The following is a 19,515-nucleotide window of genomic DNA, read 5'->3' on the forward strand; positions in this document are numbered from 1 at the left end:
TTCTGAAGTACTTATGCTTATCAGTATAATGGATAATGTCCACAACAAAGACAAAAACAAAAAGCATCAACACCAAGTATTCGCTGGACTTCACCGACCCAGCCACTACTTCGTCCCCACTATCAGTAGTCTCGTCTAGGTGGAGTGGAGGTAGCCTCTTCGTGATAGCCTCGCCAGCCTGAAGTGGACGGCATTGCTCCCTGAAACGGACGTGGCGGAACATAGTGAAACCGACGCGGAACCGACTGAAGACGGTGAAGGCAAACAGCCGTTTGCTTGCCTCTCCAGTGTCTGGGTACTGAGAGGCGTCTCTGTGACAAACAAGGCCACCTCCGTTTGCTGTTGAGCGTTACACCGACTGTGTGACTAAGGAGAGTCCTCTTTTGGCTTGCTGCCTCGGATTTGTGGTTGTAATGCTTTGCTAGGCTACGGGTACGAAGATCATTCATGATCCTTCCGTGTTAGCGCGGCCGAGACGATGGGGACAATCCGTCCAGAATTGACACTCCACAAATGGAGTAGAAACTCCATAACCACGGGCATCGTCCTGTCAATCAATTGCCCAATTTGTACCACTTCAAGTGCTGCCTGCTGCTGCCTAGTGCACGCACTTTTTCAGGTCTTTCAGCTCTCGCATTCCGTTCTCGGACTCGGGAGCGCGAACAAGCATCACATCGCATTGGTGGGTCAAGGGATTGGATGCATTAGGACTTTGGTAGATCAGGGGGTTATGTCCATCCCCGTTGTTTACCGTGATATGTATGGCCGACTTCAGTGTGTCTTCAGATAGGCTGTGCAACTATTCGGCACATATCGATTCCTTACAGCAACAAACTATTAAGAATTCTATCAACTGTTCTTGCTGAAATTGAACGACTGTCTTGGCCGAGGTCTGATATCTACCGCATGAGCCCGATGTGCACATGAACAAATTTAACAGGCAAGCAACTCTAGTTCAAGCGTCACTGGAACCCCTAAACTGACTCAATTCACTGGAGCCTGAAAACGGAACTCGGAAGGCTTCCGTGTGTCCATATCTCCATTCTCCCCCGGTTGGACGTAGCAGATCGGTTCCCGCCTTTCCCAGCCTTGTAACTCCATAGAGTAACAACATTCAAACCAACTCCAGGAATCAATGAGATCATCAGCGACCGAGTCCCAGTTTTGCCGCCCAGCCCCGTCGCATGTGGGCAAAGAAACAGCCCTGCTACGGTTAGGCAGGAAATAGTGTATTCCTTTAGCGGAGGCGTGTTCCTTTTGCGGAACCAAAGTTTCCCCATCGGGTCAGCTGCGACCTGTTTTGCTTTCACCGAGGGCACTGCTGGTCCAGTTTTCATGGGAACAGAGGAATTGCATCGTGAGCGAGTTGAGAAGGAGCTCGATACTATGACATCAGCGTGTTGAGATTCAAAGACGTCTAGCAAACTGGAGCTGTAGTATGCGCCGAGTTTACAACACTTGGAATAAGTATAAAGCCCTTCGATCAAGCCGTCGAGAAAAGAGTATCAACCACCACAGCACTTCACTCTTCACTCATCACTCTTCAGTCATCACTCATCACAAACTCAACAAGTATCAAAACTTTCCAGTTACAAACACCAACATGCCTTCTACTCTCCGCAACATCCTCATCGGGCTCTCAGCCCTCACGGCCAGCACCTACGCCGAGCATCTCCGCGTCGTCTGGTCATCGGGTTCCTTCGGGGCCATTGGTGGCCCCTCGGGCGGTGGTACGAACGGCGGCTACACCGGCTTTGCCATTCTCAACGACGCCGGCGAGGCCGTCTACGACCAGGCCTACCCTGACGACCATTCTCCTTGTTACAACACCGGCGACGGCCGCACCTTCACCATCGAGGGCGACTGCTGGGACAACGCGCGTGTCTTCCATTGCAAGTCGGACTTTGGTGGCGCCCCTGAGACATGCGAGGTCAAGGGACACGACGGCACCGTCCTTGGCAGCGGCACCCAGCAGAAGGATACCAACTTCATCGGCATTGCCATCGGCATCGATGCTACCTGCGTGGTTGAATTCGAGTCTGACGGACCTGGGTGCCCTGTTGACGACGGCAACGGTCCCCTTCATGTGACCTCGGGTTAAATCTTTTGGCTAGTTGGTCGAGACGAGCCAGTGACTCGTGGGCTCGAAGAAACATGCGTTTACCGCTAACGGAGAACCTGGGAGGAAGGACGACAGTCTCTATAGGTGGAAGAAAGGAAGGGGAGGGGAGACGGGGGAACAACTGTAGACAAAACAAATACAAAGCCTGGTATTGACGAGGTTATTTTTTTCAAAACTGCAACTAAAACTTGTTTCTGTCTAACGTGCTGGCACTCCAAGGCACGGCAAAGTCCCAACAGGGGCAAAGCATATGCAGGATGGATTGTACAATGTGTCACATTATGCAGGCAAGTCGAAAGAAACGGAAACAACGGTGTGCTCCAAGGAGATGAGATCCTGTCGAAAAGAGGTGAGGCGTGAGAGAAAGAAGGTAGTGTTGAAGGGCAAGGGAAGAAAGGGATGGGGGTTGGCGGCGATGTGTTGGAGGGGTCGGGAGTTGTACGATGTAGTCGTTTGTAAACAGACGATCGAGCCCAACAGTAAGTTCTCTATGGCTGGACAGCTGGCCCGTCTAAGCGACAGTCGGGTTAGTCAGCAGAGAATCCTGCTCTTGTGTTGTGGGTTGTTTATAACACTGACAGTTAGTTGGCTGTGCAGAGGTAGTTGAAGCGGTTGATGAGTGACTGGGTCGGAGAGGAGGAGGGCGGACTAGAAGATGGATGCTGTGTTTTGCTGGTGGGGGGTTCCCTGCAAGACAGCTGTGAGCGGGGCGCTTGTGGAGAGATTCGGGGTCGAAGGGCGCCAGAATGACAATGGACAAGGCGTCTTTGTCACCCTGTCGCGCCAATTGAGTTTTGTTTTAAACACCTAGGAAGCGCGTAAGGGCCATAAGAGCCAGCCCACACGACATTGATCAGGGAGGAAAAGAGACAAGAAGAGCGGCAACTGCCCTGCCCTGCATGTTTTCTCTTTCTTCTCTCAATCCTGCTCCCTGATCCTCTTCAGTTGCCGGAGCTACTACATATGCTCAGCCCGGGGCGCGGATAGATGAGATGCCTGGCCTGGAACTTGGCCGCCTGGTCAGCCAGTGAATGACACACTATCTCCAACTTGACAGACAGACAGACAGACAGACAGACAGACAGTCAGACAGTCAGTCAGTCAGTCAGTCAGTCAGTCAGTCAGTCAGTCAGTCAGTCAGTCAGTCAGTCAGTCAGTCAGTCAGTCAGTCAGTCAGTCAGTCAGTCAGTCAGTCAGTCAACAACTCCGGCCCGGCGATCCACCACCATCACCACCATAAGCGTCGGGCAACACACCAGCATCGGCACTCCCACTGCCAACGATGCCAACGCCGCTACCGCGGCATCCTCTGCAAGGAACTCCAACCGAGAACGATTCGATCCTCTACTACACCAACAACAAGACCTGTCTGTCTTGGCCGCTTGGCTTCCTATCTCCCAGCAGCGGACAGACACTGGATCCGGCGAGGATGCCGCTCACGTCTCCCAACCACACTCCCCACGCCGAGACCTACGCCGAGAGATATCGTATCGTCTGCGCCAACCATCTGCAGCCACTAACGCCGATAGCGCCCTTGCCACCTGCTCTTCTGGGTTGGTCGCCCGTATCTTGTCGCCAGTCACCCAAGACAGCCCAAGACAGCCCAAGAAAAAACCCCCCTAGCATATCGTTATGACGGCGCAGGCAGGCCCTGGTCCTCCCTCCCCCTATGGGTGAACTTCTCCGGAGTTGGTCAATCAGTGCAATCACCGCTATCGGTCTGCCTGCCTGCACCTCTTCTCCGAAGGGAGGGAGGGGGGGGGATGCTTGAACCCCAAGAACGCCCGCAGCGTCTTGGCATCTACAGTGGCCAGCAAGACCAGAAAGCACATAACACATAACAGGCTGGCAGACCGACCTCTGTCACACTTGTTCTTCTTGTTCTCAATCCTTTCTTCATATGCGAGCGGGCACGTGGATAGTCAAAAGACACGACATCCACCGACAACATACAGCTCTCATCCAGCATCACGATGCGCGAGCCTCTCCTGATACCACTCTCTCCAGCCAGGGGTATGGATGTTTTTAATGTGTAAAAAACACTCGTGGTATCTTGGTTCTGCTAACAATTACTAGGATGAGTCGCCTCGTTCCATGAGGCACGTCGTCAATCATAGAACTGGACTCCCCCCTCCTTATCATTACAATGTACATGAACGGGTAACGAGCCTCACTGCCCACGCTTTTCTTGCAAGCGCAGGCGCGCAAGGCGTTTCCTTTTTCGTCTCCTTGCCTTCCCCCCTCCTTTCATCAACTGCCTCTCGACTACCACACATGGTGAAGGATGCGCCTCCACTTGGGCAACGCCGCGATGCGCGCGCGGTAAGCGTGGATCTCGTCCCAGTCGAGCTCACGTCGGCCAGTGTCGACGTCCATCTGCGCCGTGCGGAGCCAGCCAGTGCGCTTCCAGAGGAAACCGCCCAGCCAGAAGAGCATGACGACGGGGAGGGCGAGGTACGACTTGAAGAAGCCTTCAGCACCATTGAGCTCGCTCGTACCGGGAGGGGCAATCGCAGTGTAAAACTATTTCCCTTCCGTTAGCATTCCGATTTTCCCCATGTTGGTTGGACAGAAGAGTGAACAGGCAATGGGGAAGAAGGGGAAAAAAAAAAACATACCTGAGCAGCGAGAACGACGAAGCAGAGGAAGAGACCGATCCAAGAGCCGATGGTGCCACCGATGGCCTTGAAGGGAATCTCGTCCGTCGTGTGGCCGTGGTACGCCCACGCCTTGCGGAAGCGGATGTGTGCCAGGCAGATGGAACCCCAGGTGAAGACGGCGGCCAGACCCGAAAGCGCCAACAACCAGTCGAAGACGACGGGTCCGCTGGCGTTGAGGTTGACATACGCCAACGGGCCGAAGATGAGGATGGCGAAGACGGACGGCAGGGGACGTCCGGAGCGGTCGATGTAGGTGAAGATCTTGGGCGCGTATCCCTGCTGGGCCAGGGCGGTGAGCGTACGCGATCCACCATAGACACCCGACACGCCGATGGAGATGACGGACACGAGGATGACGACGTTCATGAAGTGGTCGAAGCCCTTGAGGCCGGCGTACTTTCCGACCAGCACGAAGGGGGAGGCCTTGACGTCCGAGTACGAGGACTCGGACAGCAGCGAGGGGTCGTCGGAGGGGATCAACAGACCGACGAAGAAGAGACCCAGGATGTAGAAGAGCGAGATACGCCAGAACACCTGCTTGATGGCGCCCGGGAGCGACTTGACGGGGTTCTTGGCCTCGGCCGCGGCCAGACCGACCAGCTCAGTACCGGAGAAGGAGAAGGCGGCCGTGACGAAGACGGAGCAGAAGCCCTTGAAGCCGTTGCGGAAGGCGCCGGGGTCGTACCACAGCTTCGCACCCGAGTACTCGCTGTATCGACCACTCTCCGGGCCGCCGCCGAGGACGAGGACGAGGGCGATGATCATGAAGACGACGGTCGCAGCGAGCTTGAGGCACGACGACCAGAACTCTTCCTCGGCATACCCGATGGAGCCGAAGATGTTGATGATGACGATGACCATGAAGAAGAGGGTAATCCAGACGGCGACGCTGATGTCCTGGTTCCAGTACTGGACGACGAGACCGGATACCGTCAGCTCGAGCGGGAGGACGATGGCCCACTGGAAGACGTAGTTCCAGCCCATGGCGAAGCCCCACGAGGGGTCGATGAAGCGAGTCGAGTACGTGTAGAAGCCACCAGAGACGGGGTACATGACGGCGAGTTCACCAAGGGCGTACACTTTTGATTTCACCACGTCAGCTGGAACTGCACATCTTGCTCATGGCGGGGCGGGGCAATGGAATCGCTCAAGACGTACCGACGTTGAACATCATAATACCAACGAGAAGGAAGTCGATGAAGAGGGAACCGGGACCCTGCAGATCGGGTCAGCAAAAGACAACTCGAAGAACACATTGACGACGACGACGACGACGACGACGACCAACGGGACGGGACACAAAAATACGTACACCCTTGCTCAGGGCACCACCGGAACCGACGAAGAAACCGGCGCCGATGGAGCCGCCGATGGCGATCATGTGGAGATGGCGACTGCTCATGGCGCGGTCGAGCTCGACGATGCCGCGACCATACTCGCGCTTCTTGAACGAGGTCAGGTTCAGGCCGGCGCGGGTGGCCCAGGCCTCCTCGCTGATGGCGCCGCGGACGGCCTTGCCGCTGCTCGAGTCGTAGCCGGGAGGGCCGCCGATGGCCTTCTCATCGGCCTCGACCGTTGTGGGGAGGACCCCTTCTTGAGGAGCCATGGTGGATGTGATGGTCGTGTGTGTGTTCTCTCTCGTCTCTCAACGGAAGTGTGGTCTCGAGAGTGGGTGTGTGTCAACAGACAAGTTGACAACGATCTGTTCCGAAGAACGATTTGCGGGAGCACGACCCGTTGGGGGGGAGGGGGGAAAGAGGGAAAGGGAGGAGGAAATGGTAGAAAGGACGGAGAGGAAGTGCCGAACCGACTCTGGATAGATGAGACGAGGGGGAAGGGGGAGAAGAGAGGTTTATATGAAGGAGAGATGCCGGTGTGAAGAGAGGAACCGGTGCGCGCGCGCGCAAGGACTAAGGGTTCTCGTCAAGGGCGGCAAGCGGATCCAAGTCGTGCAAGGAAGGGGGTGAGCAGGTTGCACTCCGTTGACGACGGATAATTACCACACGAGAGAGAGAGGATAGAGGATAAGGTAAGGTGAGGGAGGGTCCAGGGCTGGCTGGATCCGAGTTTGAGTCGGGTTGGGCTCGGGTTGGTCTGTTCTGTGTCCGCCTTTGCCTCTCGTTGTGTCTAGCTGTATCGACAGACGGGGGAGAGAGGCAAATCTTGGCAAGGACGGGCTCAAAAGGCAGGCCATCCTGGACACAGTCGCCCCCTCGATTTCCTGTCGCATTACAAGTATGGTCAAGGTCCATGGAATGGGATGGGATGAAGATGGGGGAGGGGGGCGAGTTGGCTTTGGGTCGTGCTTCGATACGTACACCACCCAACACTACTTACATCGTCCTCTGGCCCAAGACAAACCAACGAGAGCAGGCCCGTTGTCGAGTCTTCCCTAGTGCGTGGGCGGGCTGGGCGCGGACAGCTTCCCGGCATGCAGGATGGGACTTCGGATACGACACCAAGAGGAGGCAACTGACAAGGACGGGAACCACAACAATGGGATTCCCACAGCTGGTTCAAACCGGTCTCCAGTCTCGAGTCTCCAGTCTTGATACTGACTGACAGACTCTCATGGCTCTCTGTCTCTCTCTCTCTCTCTCTCTCTCTCTCTCTCTGTCTCCACCGAGCAGTGAGACAGTCTGACAGCCGTGCGTTGCCCTCCCCCCCGTCCGGGCGGTAGAACATCTGAGAGTCGAGAGCCGAAAGTCCATGGGCCATGACAAGTCCCCGTCTCCCCAGATAAGCGCGGGCGGCGCTGGTTGGCCAATGGCCACGCTGTCACTTGAAGTTGTTAGCAAATGGCTCCGAAAAAGCGGCCGATCCGCCCACTGCGCGTGTGGCTTTCTCCTCAACGTTATCTGGAGGGTCCATTATTCCACCGGACCCTCCCTCCCTGATCCTCTCCTCTCGTCTCGCCCCCCTCGAACTGGTGGACAAGGGGGGTGGGGGAACTTGCAGTGCAAGTGGAGTGAAGAGCACGAGTCTCTGGGAGTAGGAGGTTTGGGGGGAAGAGGTCGGTGAGGGGAAGGGAAGTGAGAGTGAAATGGGCTAGCCAGAGAGAGATCCGAGTGAGACTGATTCTGTACAGGTAGACCAGTGTACGTTTCTTGTTATGGTGACTGCACTCTTGCTTGAGTCGTGCATCATCGACAGCCAGACACACACACACACACACACACACTCACTCACTCAATTAGTGATCTTGCTAGCCGTCGTTTTTCACTCCTCCCGCCAGGGTTGCAGCAGCGGCTCTTTAGGATTTGGTTTTTCGGCACGGCACTCACGGGAAACGGGCTGTTTCCCCCCCTTGGTAGGCCTGCGTCGCCAAGCAATGCACTCCGGCCTCGTCCTCCATCATTGATCAACGACTTCCGCCCGCTGGTCTAGGGTATCCGGACGGATGCTGCCTGGGCATCACACCCTGGGCATGCGCTACATGTGTGAGTGGGCCAAGGCGGAGGGAGCTGATCTTGGCCGCCACCCCCCCAGGTTTCCCTCCCGGCTCCCTTGCAGACTAACAGACCCCCGACATCGTGCAGCTGGACGGGACACACACACGCTCTCGTTCGTGAGGCTTCTAGCGTCTTGTTTGTGACGCTAGCTTTCGTTACCGTTGTCGTTGCCGTCGCGTGATGGGTTGTGTGTGTGAATGCATCGTTGTGTCAAGCGTTGAGCGACGATTGTCAATCTCCCCCCCCTCGCCGCGCAGCACAGCGTCATCGTCATTGTCTATCTTCTCTTGTCTCTTTGTTCTGCTTTTGACCATTCCTCCAGGGGAACAGCTCCCATCTTATGGCCCGTTTCCGCCCTCCGGCTTACATACCTCGTTTCGACTACGGAAACTTGGAACAGGCTCTTTGCAAGCTACAGGGGAGGGGTATTTTCTAGGAGATTGGATCCCACCCCCCCCTGTCTGATATCTCTCATATCTCCAGGTGCGTTGCCGTTCCCGCTCCTCCATGTGCAGCAGCACACACCACCACCAACAAAACAAGAGTCACGTCTTCGCCGGCGTTGGCCCTATCGCGGTTGCACCGGAACCATGATGAGCCCGCTCATGAGAGAGACTTGGATGACGGGCCACGGCTCATCCCATTTGCCGGCTCGTTTCGAACGAGCCATCAGTGCGCCATCGCTTCGTGTAGGTGAGAAGCCGCCAACGAGGATGCTGTTAGTGGCCGTCTAGGAAGTGAAGTAAGTACTATGAGAAACGAACGAACAGCCAAACCCCGGGAGCCGAGGACAGACAGAGAACCAGTTGGCATGCCCATCCCCGTCATCATGGTCTTCCTTGGGCCAGATCAAGACCTTCGGTCGCATCTTCTAGCGTCCTTCCATTAACCAACCAACCCCCTCAAGGCCTCACTCCCATTAATCTCATCTCATCTCATCTCACCTCACGCCTCGGCCCCTTGTCTCTCCGCGCCTTGATTCGTCAACAGTCATGACGGCCCGAGTGTCTCTGAGACTCCCTCGAGTCGCATCTTCAAAGTCAGTGTGAAGTCATTCATCCGCCCGTCTTATCTGCACTTCCGATATCAGAAAGCCCACCAACCGCACGTTGCGCTGTAGACGGAACGCTTATCTGCCCTGCATGCACTCACTTCTCTTCTCCAGAGGACCCCAGAGGCACCACATCCAAGAGCGGATCCCGTCGCGGACCATGTCCCATAACGTTACCCATGCGTCCATGGCCCACCCTGGCCCCCCCTGACAAACTGGCGTTGCTCCAGTGTAATTGGGGTGAACTCGGGAAATCACCCAAAAGCGTGCTGTCGTATCCTAATCCAAGCTGCTGCCCAGAACGACCGACGTGCGTGTCGGTCAAGGGGGGTGAGGGGGGGGGATCCCGAGAATGAGACGGACCACTGTTATTCGTAGAGCTGTCCCTCTGGTGGTTCGCCCTGCGCCGGGGTGATGGGGCGCACCTCGGAGCAAGAAAGACTGCACGACTCAGTCGCGCCAGAGAGATGCCAGATGCGAGGATGTCCCCGGCACAACGGGATGAAGCAGTGTCCTTCAGCATCTCACCAAACTAACTGCACACTCACAAGCCGACGTGGCACTGTTGACTAGTAAAGTTATCGAGTCTCGTCACGTATGCATATACTCACAGCAGTTCTGAACAAGGATTCCACTGGAGGCTATCGAATGTGTTGTCAACGTACTTCAGAGCAAAGCCGCCGCCCAGCGAGAGGGGGAAAGAAAAGAAGAAGAAAAAGAGAGTAAAAAAGGAAAACAAGCAGTGGAAACATTTGCACAGCCTGGCTCCGATCGCGGTGCCATCGCAACGCGCTCGCAGTCGACTCGACCTTCCTTCCCATCCCCCCCAGTTTGTCAACCAAGAAACTAACCCACATTGGCGGCGTGGCAGTCGTAGACGCCCCGTCCCCAAGATTGCCTGGAGCGGTACAAAGCATCCGTAACCACCTGAAGAGGCAAAAGCTCCCCCCCCCCCGCCCTCCATTCGGTCTTCTTGGCTCGAGGGTTGCAACCGGGCAAAGCAAGACGGAGAACGACCGGGACGATGCTACACCAGACACGGCCTCTGTTGTCATCACATGTGAACCTCTGAAGCCCGAAGTGGTTTGCTTACTGCTGCCATGTCAATCATGTCACGGTCTGCGCAAAGAGACACACCTGCGACCTATTTCCAAGCCCCCCCCCCCCCTATCCTCGGACGAACAAGAGTGGAGAGAAGGACGACAGAGTCCAGACAACCCAATCCAAGGTGACGGATTTTAAATTAGCATCCTCTGGGGAAGCTGGGTGAGGCACCCCATTCGCGCGCAAGACGGTTGCTCGTACGTAATAGCTTCCTGTTACGCGTTGGCCTCTGCTCCTCGGTTCTTATCTCTCCAGACTGCGGGTGACGGGTGGGACTCGGACTGTCCGAAGTCTGGTAGTGTATCGCATTTGTGGGATTTCAAAAAAAGACCCGCTCCGAATATTGGATATAACTGGATTGGGTTGGGTTGGATTGGATTGAATAGGATAGGATAGTTGTGTAATCTCGCAGCAAGGGCAGATATCGGGACCAGACGGACGGACTCAGCAATGCGTTCGTGTGTATGTGTGTGAGTGTACGTGTGTGTGGACAACCACCCTCATCCGTGCCGGTTCCTATCAATGACTGATCGACATCCGACAAGAAAGGGGGCGACGAACCCGACTTACCGCGAGTAAGACGTTGAAGACGACGACAACGACGAGGACGACTCCTCATGCACGCGCGGAAGCCGAGTTTCGGTTTTAATTTTCATTCTTATGAGTTGACCCGCCCACGCAGCCAGCTGTTGAAAGCCAGGCCAGATATATGTGACGAGTGCGTCCCGCTGACCACAGAAGTACTCACGAAACGTTTCCTCTTCTTGACGAACATTTGGTCCAAGACATGTCGTTGGGTTGGTTCCCATCTGCAGCCTCAACATTCGCCAGCTGAAAAGACAAGGCGCTGCTGCTGCAGGGCGGCCCGGGTCGGAGAAAATATATCATGTCCTGTACATGCGCCAAGAGGGAGACAATCCCGTCTTGGAATCGCCTAGTGTCTCCCTCGCCCTGCCGTGTTCTCTCCTTTTCTCTCTCTCGTTCTTTCCGGCCATCGAAGCTGAGGGCAAGGCGACCGCGGCCCCTTGACGATAACGGCCCTGTCCTGCTTGCTGCTAAGAAGAGCCCAAGACCGCGGGGAGGGGAAAGGGAAGCGAGGCCAGGAGGAAGGAATGCCGCTGCCGCTGCCGCTGCCGCTCCTAGTCGCCCGAGACTTGGGCTGAGCCTGTTCGATGATCTCCGTGGCGGCATGGCCAAGGGCTGCTGCACACTGATAAGGTGATGCCACGTCTGAAGGAGGGGGGGGGTGTCGTTCTGTCCCTGGGCTGAACGCCCGCAGCCGGCGGCGGAAGGATGGTCTTGGCCAGCGCCTCTACTGGCTCCCGGTCGATGATGTGGTAGCATGGCGCCGGCTTCTTATCTCTAGACTGTCAACAACGCTTGTCGGTGTTCTTCCAGAAGCCCTAGACAGGTGTTCTGCGGAATGCCAGGCATGGGCATGGGCCTGGGCATAGGCAAGGGCAGTCGAAGCCCTATGAGGCTGCAGGAGGACGGCTGGAGGACACTGGGCAGCCATGTCGGGTCTAGTCTGCTGCCGGGGACGCCGTCGAAGCATTCTGGAAGGCGGACGAAGGCGTCGAGGAGTTGGTTGAAGCAGGCCATGCATGACATTGACATGACACCAGCAACTCCGAGATTCGCATCCGTACATGGGGCGGAGCATACTTGGACCAGCGACGATGAGCAGCCCAAGACGGCCAGCATGAGCCACTGCAAAGAGACTCGTCCGGGATGTCACGTCACGCGTGAACGTGCCAATTTGAGTGAAATGAATGATTTCCCCCCCAGTTGATGTTGTGCCGCAATCCACAAGCCACGTTGAACATGCAGCCACAGTTGTTTGTCAGTCCATCACCCAAGCGATAACAACCCCCCCCCCCCTTTTTGGGTTTGGTGCCAACTTGATGATTACGAGTTCCTCTTTGGGGTTCTTCTGTGGAGTCCTCTCTGAAGTCTCTGAAGTCCTCTTCACTCAGCTGGCAGCCAACTACTCCTACTCCGTTGAACCTTCTCATCGACGACAAGAAACAACATCCATTGCCTGATATCCGGCTCTTCAAACCCCAAACCCCATTTCCCCGCGAATCCACGTCTCGGGAACCCCATCCATTACTTGATCGAAACGCCTGACGAGCACCTCATTACGTACAAGACTCGCAAAGACCCCGAAGACCCGGCATCTCCACACCGAGTCTCCATCGCCCGCACGCACGGCGCACATCACGCACGCGACGAAAGGGCGAAAGGGCTCCATTTCCCCGCGATCTGCCCATCTCACGACACGACCCGACGCTGGCCGCGATCTCCCTTTTTTTTTTTTGTATTTTTACTTTTCCCCCCCCCATATACTTTTTACGTTATAGGAAGAACAAAACTCTCCCCAGAAAGAAATATGGACCCGTCCAAGGAGGGTCTCTGACCTGGCTGTGCTTGACGTCTAACGGCAGACGATCTCATCTCCCTGTCGACGGGGATGACGACTCCTACAATGGCCAACAACTGCACCAGCAGCGACAACGACAACAACCGCCACGGCAACTGCAACACTGCCAGGAACAGGACGATGCGGTATCCGCCGTATCAGCCGTCCTCCAACGGCTCCACTCCCGCATGCGCAGATCATGGGACCACCGTCTTCACCTCGCCATCCTCGCTCGTCTCGACCTTCCCTCCGCGAGCTGGGCGACGCCGACGTCAACGTGTCGCGGAGCTCCTGCAGCAGCTCCATGAATGATGACACAAGCGGGGTTCTGGCAGGGAACCGCGGGGGGGAAGCGCGGTTTAGAAGGGGGTGTATGCTTACGCCGCTGCCTGGGATGCGAGTCCAGCGGCAGCGGCATCAGCAGTAGCAGGAAAAGGCAGACGAGGGGTATGCGATGACGGACCCCGTGTCTCACGAGCCTGAGAGACACGCCCGACTGTTGTTGCAGTGACAGCGGGGGGGGGGGGGGGGGGTGCTGCTTCTCCCTCCGCGATGGCTGTTGCTTCTCGAATGACGGCGCGTGTTGCTTCACCAGTCCCGGGAGGAGGCCGTAGGTGTGAGTTGTGTCGCGAACTGGTGATGTTAGTGATGTAGGAGATGGAATATCTTGCTCGATGTGGTACCAGGTTTGCAGGCGACTGCCGGGATGCTTCTCTTTCATTTTGATCTCAGTCTTTTCACAATAAGCTAGTGAGCCGCCGTTAACTCTCTGCTGTTAATAGCTTAGCAGTCTCTTCTCGTGTACGGTACGTCTCTTGGGACTATCATCGGGGGGTAGACTATGACCGAGTCCCTGGCGAGCTGGCAATAGAGATACCCCATAGTGGCTCTCTATGCTAGGCAAACATTCAACCGTGGATTATGCCGGCATTCCTACTGTCAAAAACGTCTGGCTTTCGATCATTTCAAGTAAGAGAGGTTGTGGTTTCTTGGTGTAGTCGCCCTGCGTTCTCTTCACATGAGGACTTCTACGCAGCGCATAATCAGCCAGAGAAATCGCACACAGCCGGGCAACTCATGCTCCGAGTAAAGGCCTCTCGGCCAATGTCAAATCCAACTCGCCGGCAGTCCTTCGACCGGCTGGACGTGGTACTCAACGGTGTGTCGTTGTCTGACGACATCACACGGCAGTTAACTGGCCATCCCGAGGTCCTTAAGCCTACACTGCGGTCTCATTCAAGTCAAAGTGCGAGAGTCATCCCAGTACACCCCAATTCAAGTTGTCCGGAAGCTGATCCGAAGATGGTACTTATCTTCCAATCTTGATCACTGTTCTGTTTACTGTTCTTGGAAATTGAAATGAGAATTGTTTTCCTCCCATCGCAGTGCCAACACTGGTAGCCGCTCGCTTTCATGTCTCGCCACGCTCGTGGCACATCTTCTCCATCTTGTCTCAGAAGACTTCAACATTATCCAATACGTTGGGTACGTCGGAACTATGTTAGAAAAATGGAAGTCTTCTCGCATTTCGGCTTGGCTGATGCCTTGAGAAGTATGACCATCATAACCTGAAGATTCCCGGTCGGCATCGACAGCCGTTATGGTACCCCGATCACTGGCTGAACCATGATGATTACTTGCTTGGAAGGCCCCAAACTCACATTACCCTCACTCGAAGTCCCGTAACACACCCGCAACTCCATCCGCGGAGACACCAATGGGCACCTTTCGATTCCGAGCACCCCACAATGCCTCTCTCTCGGCTCGTCTATTCCAACACAGCCACGCCGATCCGGTGCCGGCCGGCCTCCACGTTCGGGGAGATAAGCGCTGCGCCGTGGTATATATACGCTTACACGAACGCTGCTTGAAAGCAAGCAAGCTGCTTCGTCGGGAGCTTCAAATTCCAAAAGAATCATGAAAATCCACGACAATAATCAACCTTGATCGATGATACCATATGGCACACCATTCTTCGACATGATTACTATTATCTACTCGGCGGGCAAGATTTCCGTAAAGCACGTGTAAGCCAGCTCGGCCAACATTCACGACCATATATACCTGGTAGGGGATGCGTCTCTGTCAAGCCAGTAAAGTTAACCGCAGGATCTGGCGGTGTCAAGACATCTAATTGCACGTGTAGGACGAAAGCAACAATACAGCCCAAGTCGGATGTACCAGAATATCGTCATGGTGACATGGCATTAACTATATTCCCTTCCTAGGAGGGGTTTCTTTTGAAAGACATTACAGTACACAGGTCTACCCGGCAACTTGCCGGCCTGCAAACATTCTTCAGATACATAAATGGCAGATCGCTAGGCTTCGAGAGCAACCCCCGACAGCCAGAACCCGGTTTACTGCACAGGAACGACTTCGTCTAATGGAAGTCGCCGATACGGGGGCCAAAGTATTCGCCCTCGGCGAGAGTGAGGAGGCGGCATGCCTTGCCCTCGCAACCATCCGAGACGACACTGTTGCCCCACCAGTCGATCTCAACGTCCTGCCACTGAAGGCCGAAGAACATGACAATGCCGGAGATGGCAATACCGCAAGAGAAGGCGGCAGAGAGAACGAAGTTGTACTGGGGATCAATGTCAGCAACCGAAGTCAAAATGACCGGTGTAATGGAGATCGGGAGGAGGCTTACCTTGGACCAAAAACCCAAGAAACGACCCTTGAGGAACACCCAGGAGAAGTACGCGATGGGGACGGAAGGCCAGACGAAGGACATGTTGTAAGGAGCCCAGACGAGGCATCCGTACATGATGGCAACGGGGTGGATCTGGCGAACCCACTTCCACTTGGGGAAGGTCTTGTTGAGGCCCCAGAAGAAGAGGACGATGAAGACGCCGAGGGGGAATCCGAGGAGGGTCGCTGTGTACTGGCCACCAGCGCCCCAGATCTTCTTGGGGCCGACGGTACCCCAGAGGACGGAGGCGGTGAAGAAGGTGTTGACGCCGGGACACGTGAACTTGTTGGCGGCATCCTCGGTGCAGATGTTCTCGATGGAGAACTGGAACTTGAGGACGGCAAGACAGACGAGCGTCGAGATGAAGGTGGCAATCATCTGAGCCCAAAAGGTGTGGCGGGGCGGGATCTTGACGTAGTGGGCGAGCTTCAGGTCGTTGGAGAACCAGACGGCGTGGGCGCAGGTGACGTAGCCGAAGGACTTGAAGAAGTTCATGGCCAGCGCGTTGCCCTCGACCCAGGAACCACCGATGAACTCGGCGAGGACGTTGAGGGTGACCTCGATACCGGTCATGGCCTTGATGATGCCGACGGGGACGACGAAGATGAGGCAGAGGATGATACCGTAGAAGACGACGCCCACCGTCGTGTACGTGGGCCACGCGGCGATTCCGGCACATCCGAGACCGGCGGCAACGACGGCTGTGGTCAGGTACCACCACTCGGGGACCTCAGGGTAGACTAGGCGTTTTGTTAGCGGACCGTGACGTGTTATGGGTGAGAGGGTGGAATGAAGCTGGGCAAGGCTGGACGGGCAGTGGGTAGAAACATTTTCCATAGCAGTCCGGCGCGGAACGCCAATGCTCGCTCGTGTGAGGGAGAATGGAGGAAAGAGGGAAGAGGACGGACTCACCCTTCATGAGACGGTTGTGGACATCGAGGACCTGGTCCTTCTCGACATCGCTGTTCTTCCTGAAGCTGCCGACCAGGGCCTTGAAGCCGAGGACGATCTCGTGGCGGTGGTAGAGGAAGGCGTAGGTGATGGTGGCGGTGTAGATGGCGAAGAAGAACATGTAGACCATGACGTTGGCGGCGCCGAGGAAGGGGGGCGAGTAGGCCTCGTAGGCCTCCTTGTCGAAGAGGCCGTGCTCGTTGACGGCGCGGGACACGTTGTAGAGGGAGCCGAAGTGGTCGTAGACCTTGTTGGAGTTGATGGGCAGGTATCCCGTGTTGTAGGTGTTGGTGTACCAGATGGCCAAGACGATGAACATGGAGAAGAAGGCGCCGAGGAACTTGTTGAAGGTCGAGAAGAATGGGACCATCAGGGGGTCGGTGTTGTCGTACAGGCTTTTTTGGAGTCCGATAGTTAGCAAAAAAAAGTCAAGATGTCGTCGTCGTCGTCATCATCATCATCATCATCATGGTTAATGACCGCGGGATGGCTACTCACAGGATGTTCCAGTCAAAGGTAGGCCAGGGGTTGATACCGAGACCGCTGTTGAAGCCAGTCACCGTCGCGAGGTTTCGGCTCTTGGGAGCGATCCACGTGATCCAGCTGAAGGAGGACAGAGCGGTGAACAGGTAGTTGGGGAACCAGAACCAGACGAACATGGCGGCGAAGGCCATGTAGAAGAACTTCTGTCGGCTGGCGCGCCAGACGGTGCGGAAGGGCCCGTCAACGGCCGAGTTCTTGTCGGTGTGGAAGGCCGAGTTCAAGGCGATGGTGACGAGGGAGGCGGGCCAGACACAGTAGGACGGGTAGACGAGGAAGCGACGGCAGAGGCCGGCGAGACCGTATCCGATGAAGTTGGTGGACAGCGAGATGAGGAGCTGGTAGCCAAAGTTGGAGGCCCACGACTGGTTGAAGAACTTGGGAAGCCTTGAGGGAGCGTTAGAGAGATGTTGACAACCACCAGGGGGGGGTATAGGGAAGAAGACCGAGAAGCAGAAGAAGAAGAACAAGAAGAAGAAGAAGAAGGATGGGAAAAAATACGTACCACTGAGTCCAGATGATGTAGTTGGTGTAAGGGATGTTGTAGGCAACGTTGGCCATGATGGTGATGAGCATGTGCTCCTTGCGGTTGAAGGGGCCCGGGTTGAGCGAGATGCGCTGGCCGGCCAGGGTGAAGCCGACGTCCGGGAGGGTCTTCTCCCAGAGCTTGCCGAAGGGGTAGGCGAGCAGCTGGGCGACGTTGGCCAGGATGGTGATGGACGGGTAGCGGACGGAGAAGAGCTGGTTGACGAAGGCGAGCAGGGCGGAGAAGACCAGGCCGATGGTCCAGGCGCGGATGGTCGACACGGGCATGGTCGGGTCGTCGTGGTTGTCGACGACGGCGCGGACCTCGGCGTAGGGCGAGTTGCCGGTGATGAGGGCGGCCTCGAGCTTCATCTCCTGGATCAGCGTCTCGTGCTTCTCGGGGTTCTCGAACACGTCGTCGTTGGCGAGGAAGTCCTCGATCTTCTCGATGATGGCGAGCGGGAAGTTGGGGTCCTTCTCGTGGATCTTGTGCACGTTGAACATCATCTCGCGCACCTCCTCGAGGGACAGCTGCGACGCGAGCTCCTTGGCCTCGAGGAGGTCGTCCTCGGTGACGTTCAGGTCCTTCTCGACGTGGCCATTGAAGTCGCCCTCGTCAAAGTTGGTTTGGACGAACTGAGGGGGAAGGAAAAAAAGACTTGGTTAGCTTACTTATCTCGTGTCATGGTGGTTGAGGAGTCGAGTCGATGGACACTCCAGGTGGGAGAGATGAACTTACAGGAGCGGACTTCTCGCTCGAGAAGACGCCGTCCTGGCCGTGGCCGTGGCCCTGGCCGGGGGTCCGTTCCTCGCGGATGTCGGACATGGTGGTGTTGCGCTGGGGAGTCTGTTAAAGTCTCTTCACCCTTTGCTGAGGTTGAGGTTGAAAGTGCGGGATCGTTGGATGGACCCGTTGACTCTATGGGCTGGAGATTTGCCAGTGACCGGAAGCAAGCTCAAGCGGATGACAGAGGACGAGGATGTCTCTGCCTTTTAATATCCCATCTCGACGAGTCGACCATCCCCCAGTCAGTCAGTCTGTCTGTCTGTCACACGAGATGCTTATCGTCGGTGGGACCATGGCTCCCCCCATGGGTTGGTTCCCAACGGCCTGGATACCGAAGCGAAATAGAGAGAGAGAGAGAGGCAAAGAGAAGAGTGGGTTAGAGTGACAGTGATAGTGTCGCCACGAGACGATCCCCAGAAAGATGCAGCAAAGATCCCCCTTGCTCTGAGAAGGGAAGCTGCAATGGCAACAGAGACCTCGTCTCTCCGGGAGCAAGGGTGATGTGACTGACATGGGTCGTCTTGTCCGAGGCCTCGCCCCTCCCTCTCACCTCCCTCCTCGTGGTTGACTGGTGCAACCCTGGAGATGGGGCAGTCTACCTTCTGCATTTCGACAAGACCGATAACAAAGGGTCCGGCACGTTGTTGGAGGGATCGTTTTGCATGCCGTGCTCTCTCGACCCGCGCTGAACCAAGTGTGTGTGTCTGTGTGTGTCGAGGGGGTGTGGGTAAGGCTGTCATTTCAGCATGGGCCAAGCTGCTTCTGAAGACTGAATGACGGACTGTGAGATGAAGTCACACAGCAACAAGCTGTTTTGGGGGGGGGGGGGGAGAAAGGCAAACTCTTGAAGAGTGAGCTTGTCTGGAGGTCCTCGACGGTTCGTCTTCTCTCTGCCTTTCCCGGCCATGACCTGGTATGAGTGAGCAGAGACGAATAATGGCTACCACACCTCTTGGCCTCCCGGGCCAGCCATCGGGCCCAGTTCTATTCGATACCCACGAACCTGCAGGAGGACCACCCCCGTTCACTTACATGGGTGAGACTGGACTGGACTGGCAGCGTTTGACACTTGCAGCTCTTGTTACCGCCGATGCTACCGCCGCTGTATCTGTACACAGAGTCCCAGCCCGCCGGATATCTACCTCGTCTTAGTCTTTTTACACCCTCCCGCTGGCTCAGCCTGGGCGGCGGCGGCGGCGGCGGCGG

The 19,515-nt window shown here is 56.1% G+C and overlaps 4 protein-coding genes across 4 annotated transcripts; 1 reads left to right on the forward strand and 3 right to left on the reverse strand.

Annotated features, from left to right (window-relative positions):
• Positions 1–1,603: 1,603 nt before the first annotated feature.
• CH63R_12332 (uncharacterized protein) lies at positions 1,604–2,101 on the forward strand (the record flags this gene model as incomplete). The annotated part of the gene is made up of 1 exon (XM_018307306.1): positions 1,604–2,101. One exon carries the CDS (start codon positions 1,604–1,606, stop codon positions 2,099–2,101), a length of 498 nt encoding a protein of 165 aa, XP_018151723.1.
• Positions 2,102–4,387: 2,286 nt separating this feature from the next.
• Positions 4,388–6,388, reverse strand: CH63R_12333 (amino acid permease; the record flags this gene model as incomplete). Its single annotated transcript, XM_018307307.1, has 4 exons — positions 4,388–4,645; positions 4,741–5,882; positions 5,941–5,998; positions 6,095–6,388. 4 exons carry the CDS (start codon positions 6,386–6,388, stop codon positions 4,388–4,390), a joined length of 1,752 nt encoding a protein of 583 aa, XP_018151724.1.
• Positions 6,389–12,826: 6,438 nt separating this feature from the next.
• On the reverse strand, positions 12,827–13,532 carry CH63R_12334 (uncharacterized protein; the record flags this gene model as incomplete). Its single annotated transcript, XM_018307308.1, has 3 exons — positions 12,827–13,139; positions 13,193–13,444; positions 13,495–13,532. 3 exons carry the CDS (start codon positions 13,530–13,532, stop codon positions 12,827–12,829), a joined length of 603 nt encoding a protein of 200 aa, XP_018151725.1.
• A 1,662-nt stretch (positions 13,533–15,194) lies between these two features.
• On the reverse strand, positions 15,195–18,348 carry CH63R_12335 (OPT oligopeptide transporter; the record flags this gene model as incomplete). Its single annotated transcript, XM_018307309.1, has 5 exons — positions 15,195–16,246; positions 16,419–16,852; positions 16,956–17,384; positions 17,503–18,158; positions 18,262–18,348. 5 exons carry the CDS (start codon positions 18,346–18,348, stop codon positions 15,195–15,197), a joined length of 2,658 nt encoding a protein of 885 aa, XP_018151726.1.
• Positions 18,349–19,515: the final 1,167 nt, after the last annotated feature.

The sequence above is a fragment of the Colletotrichum higginsianum genome, chromosome 9 (genome assembly GCF_001672515.1).
Source record: "Colletotrichum higginsianum IMI 349063 chromosome 9, whole genome shotgun sequence".
Classification (NCBI taxonomy): domain Eukaryota; kingdom Fungi; phylum Ascomycota; class Sordariomycetes; order Glomerellales; family Glomerellaceae; genus Colletotrichum; species Colletotrichum higginsianum.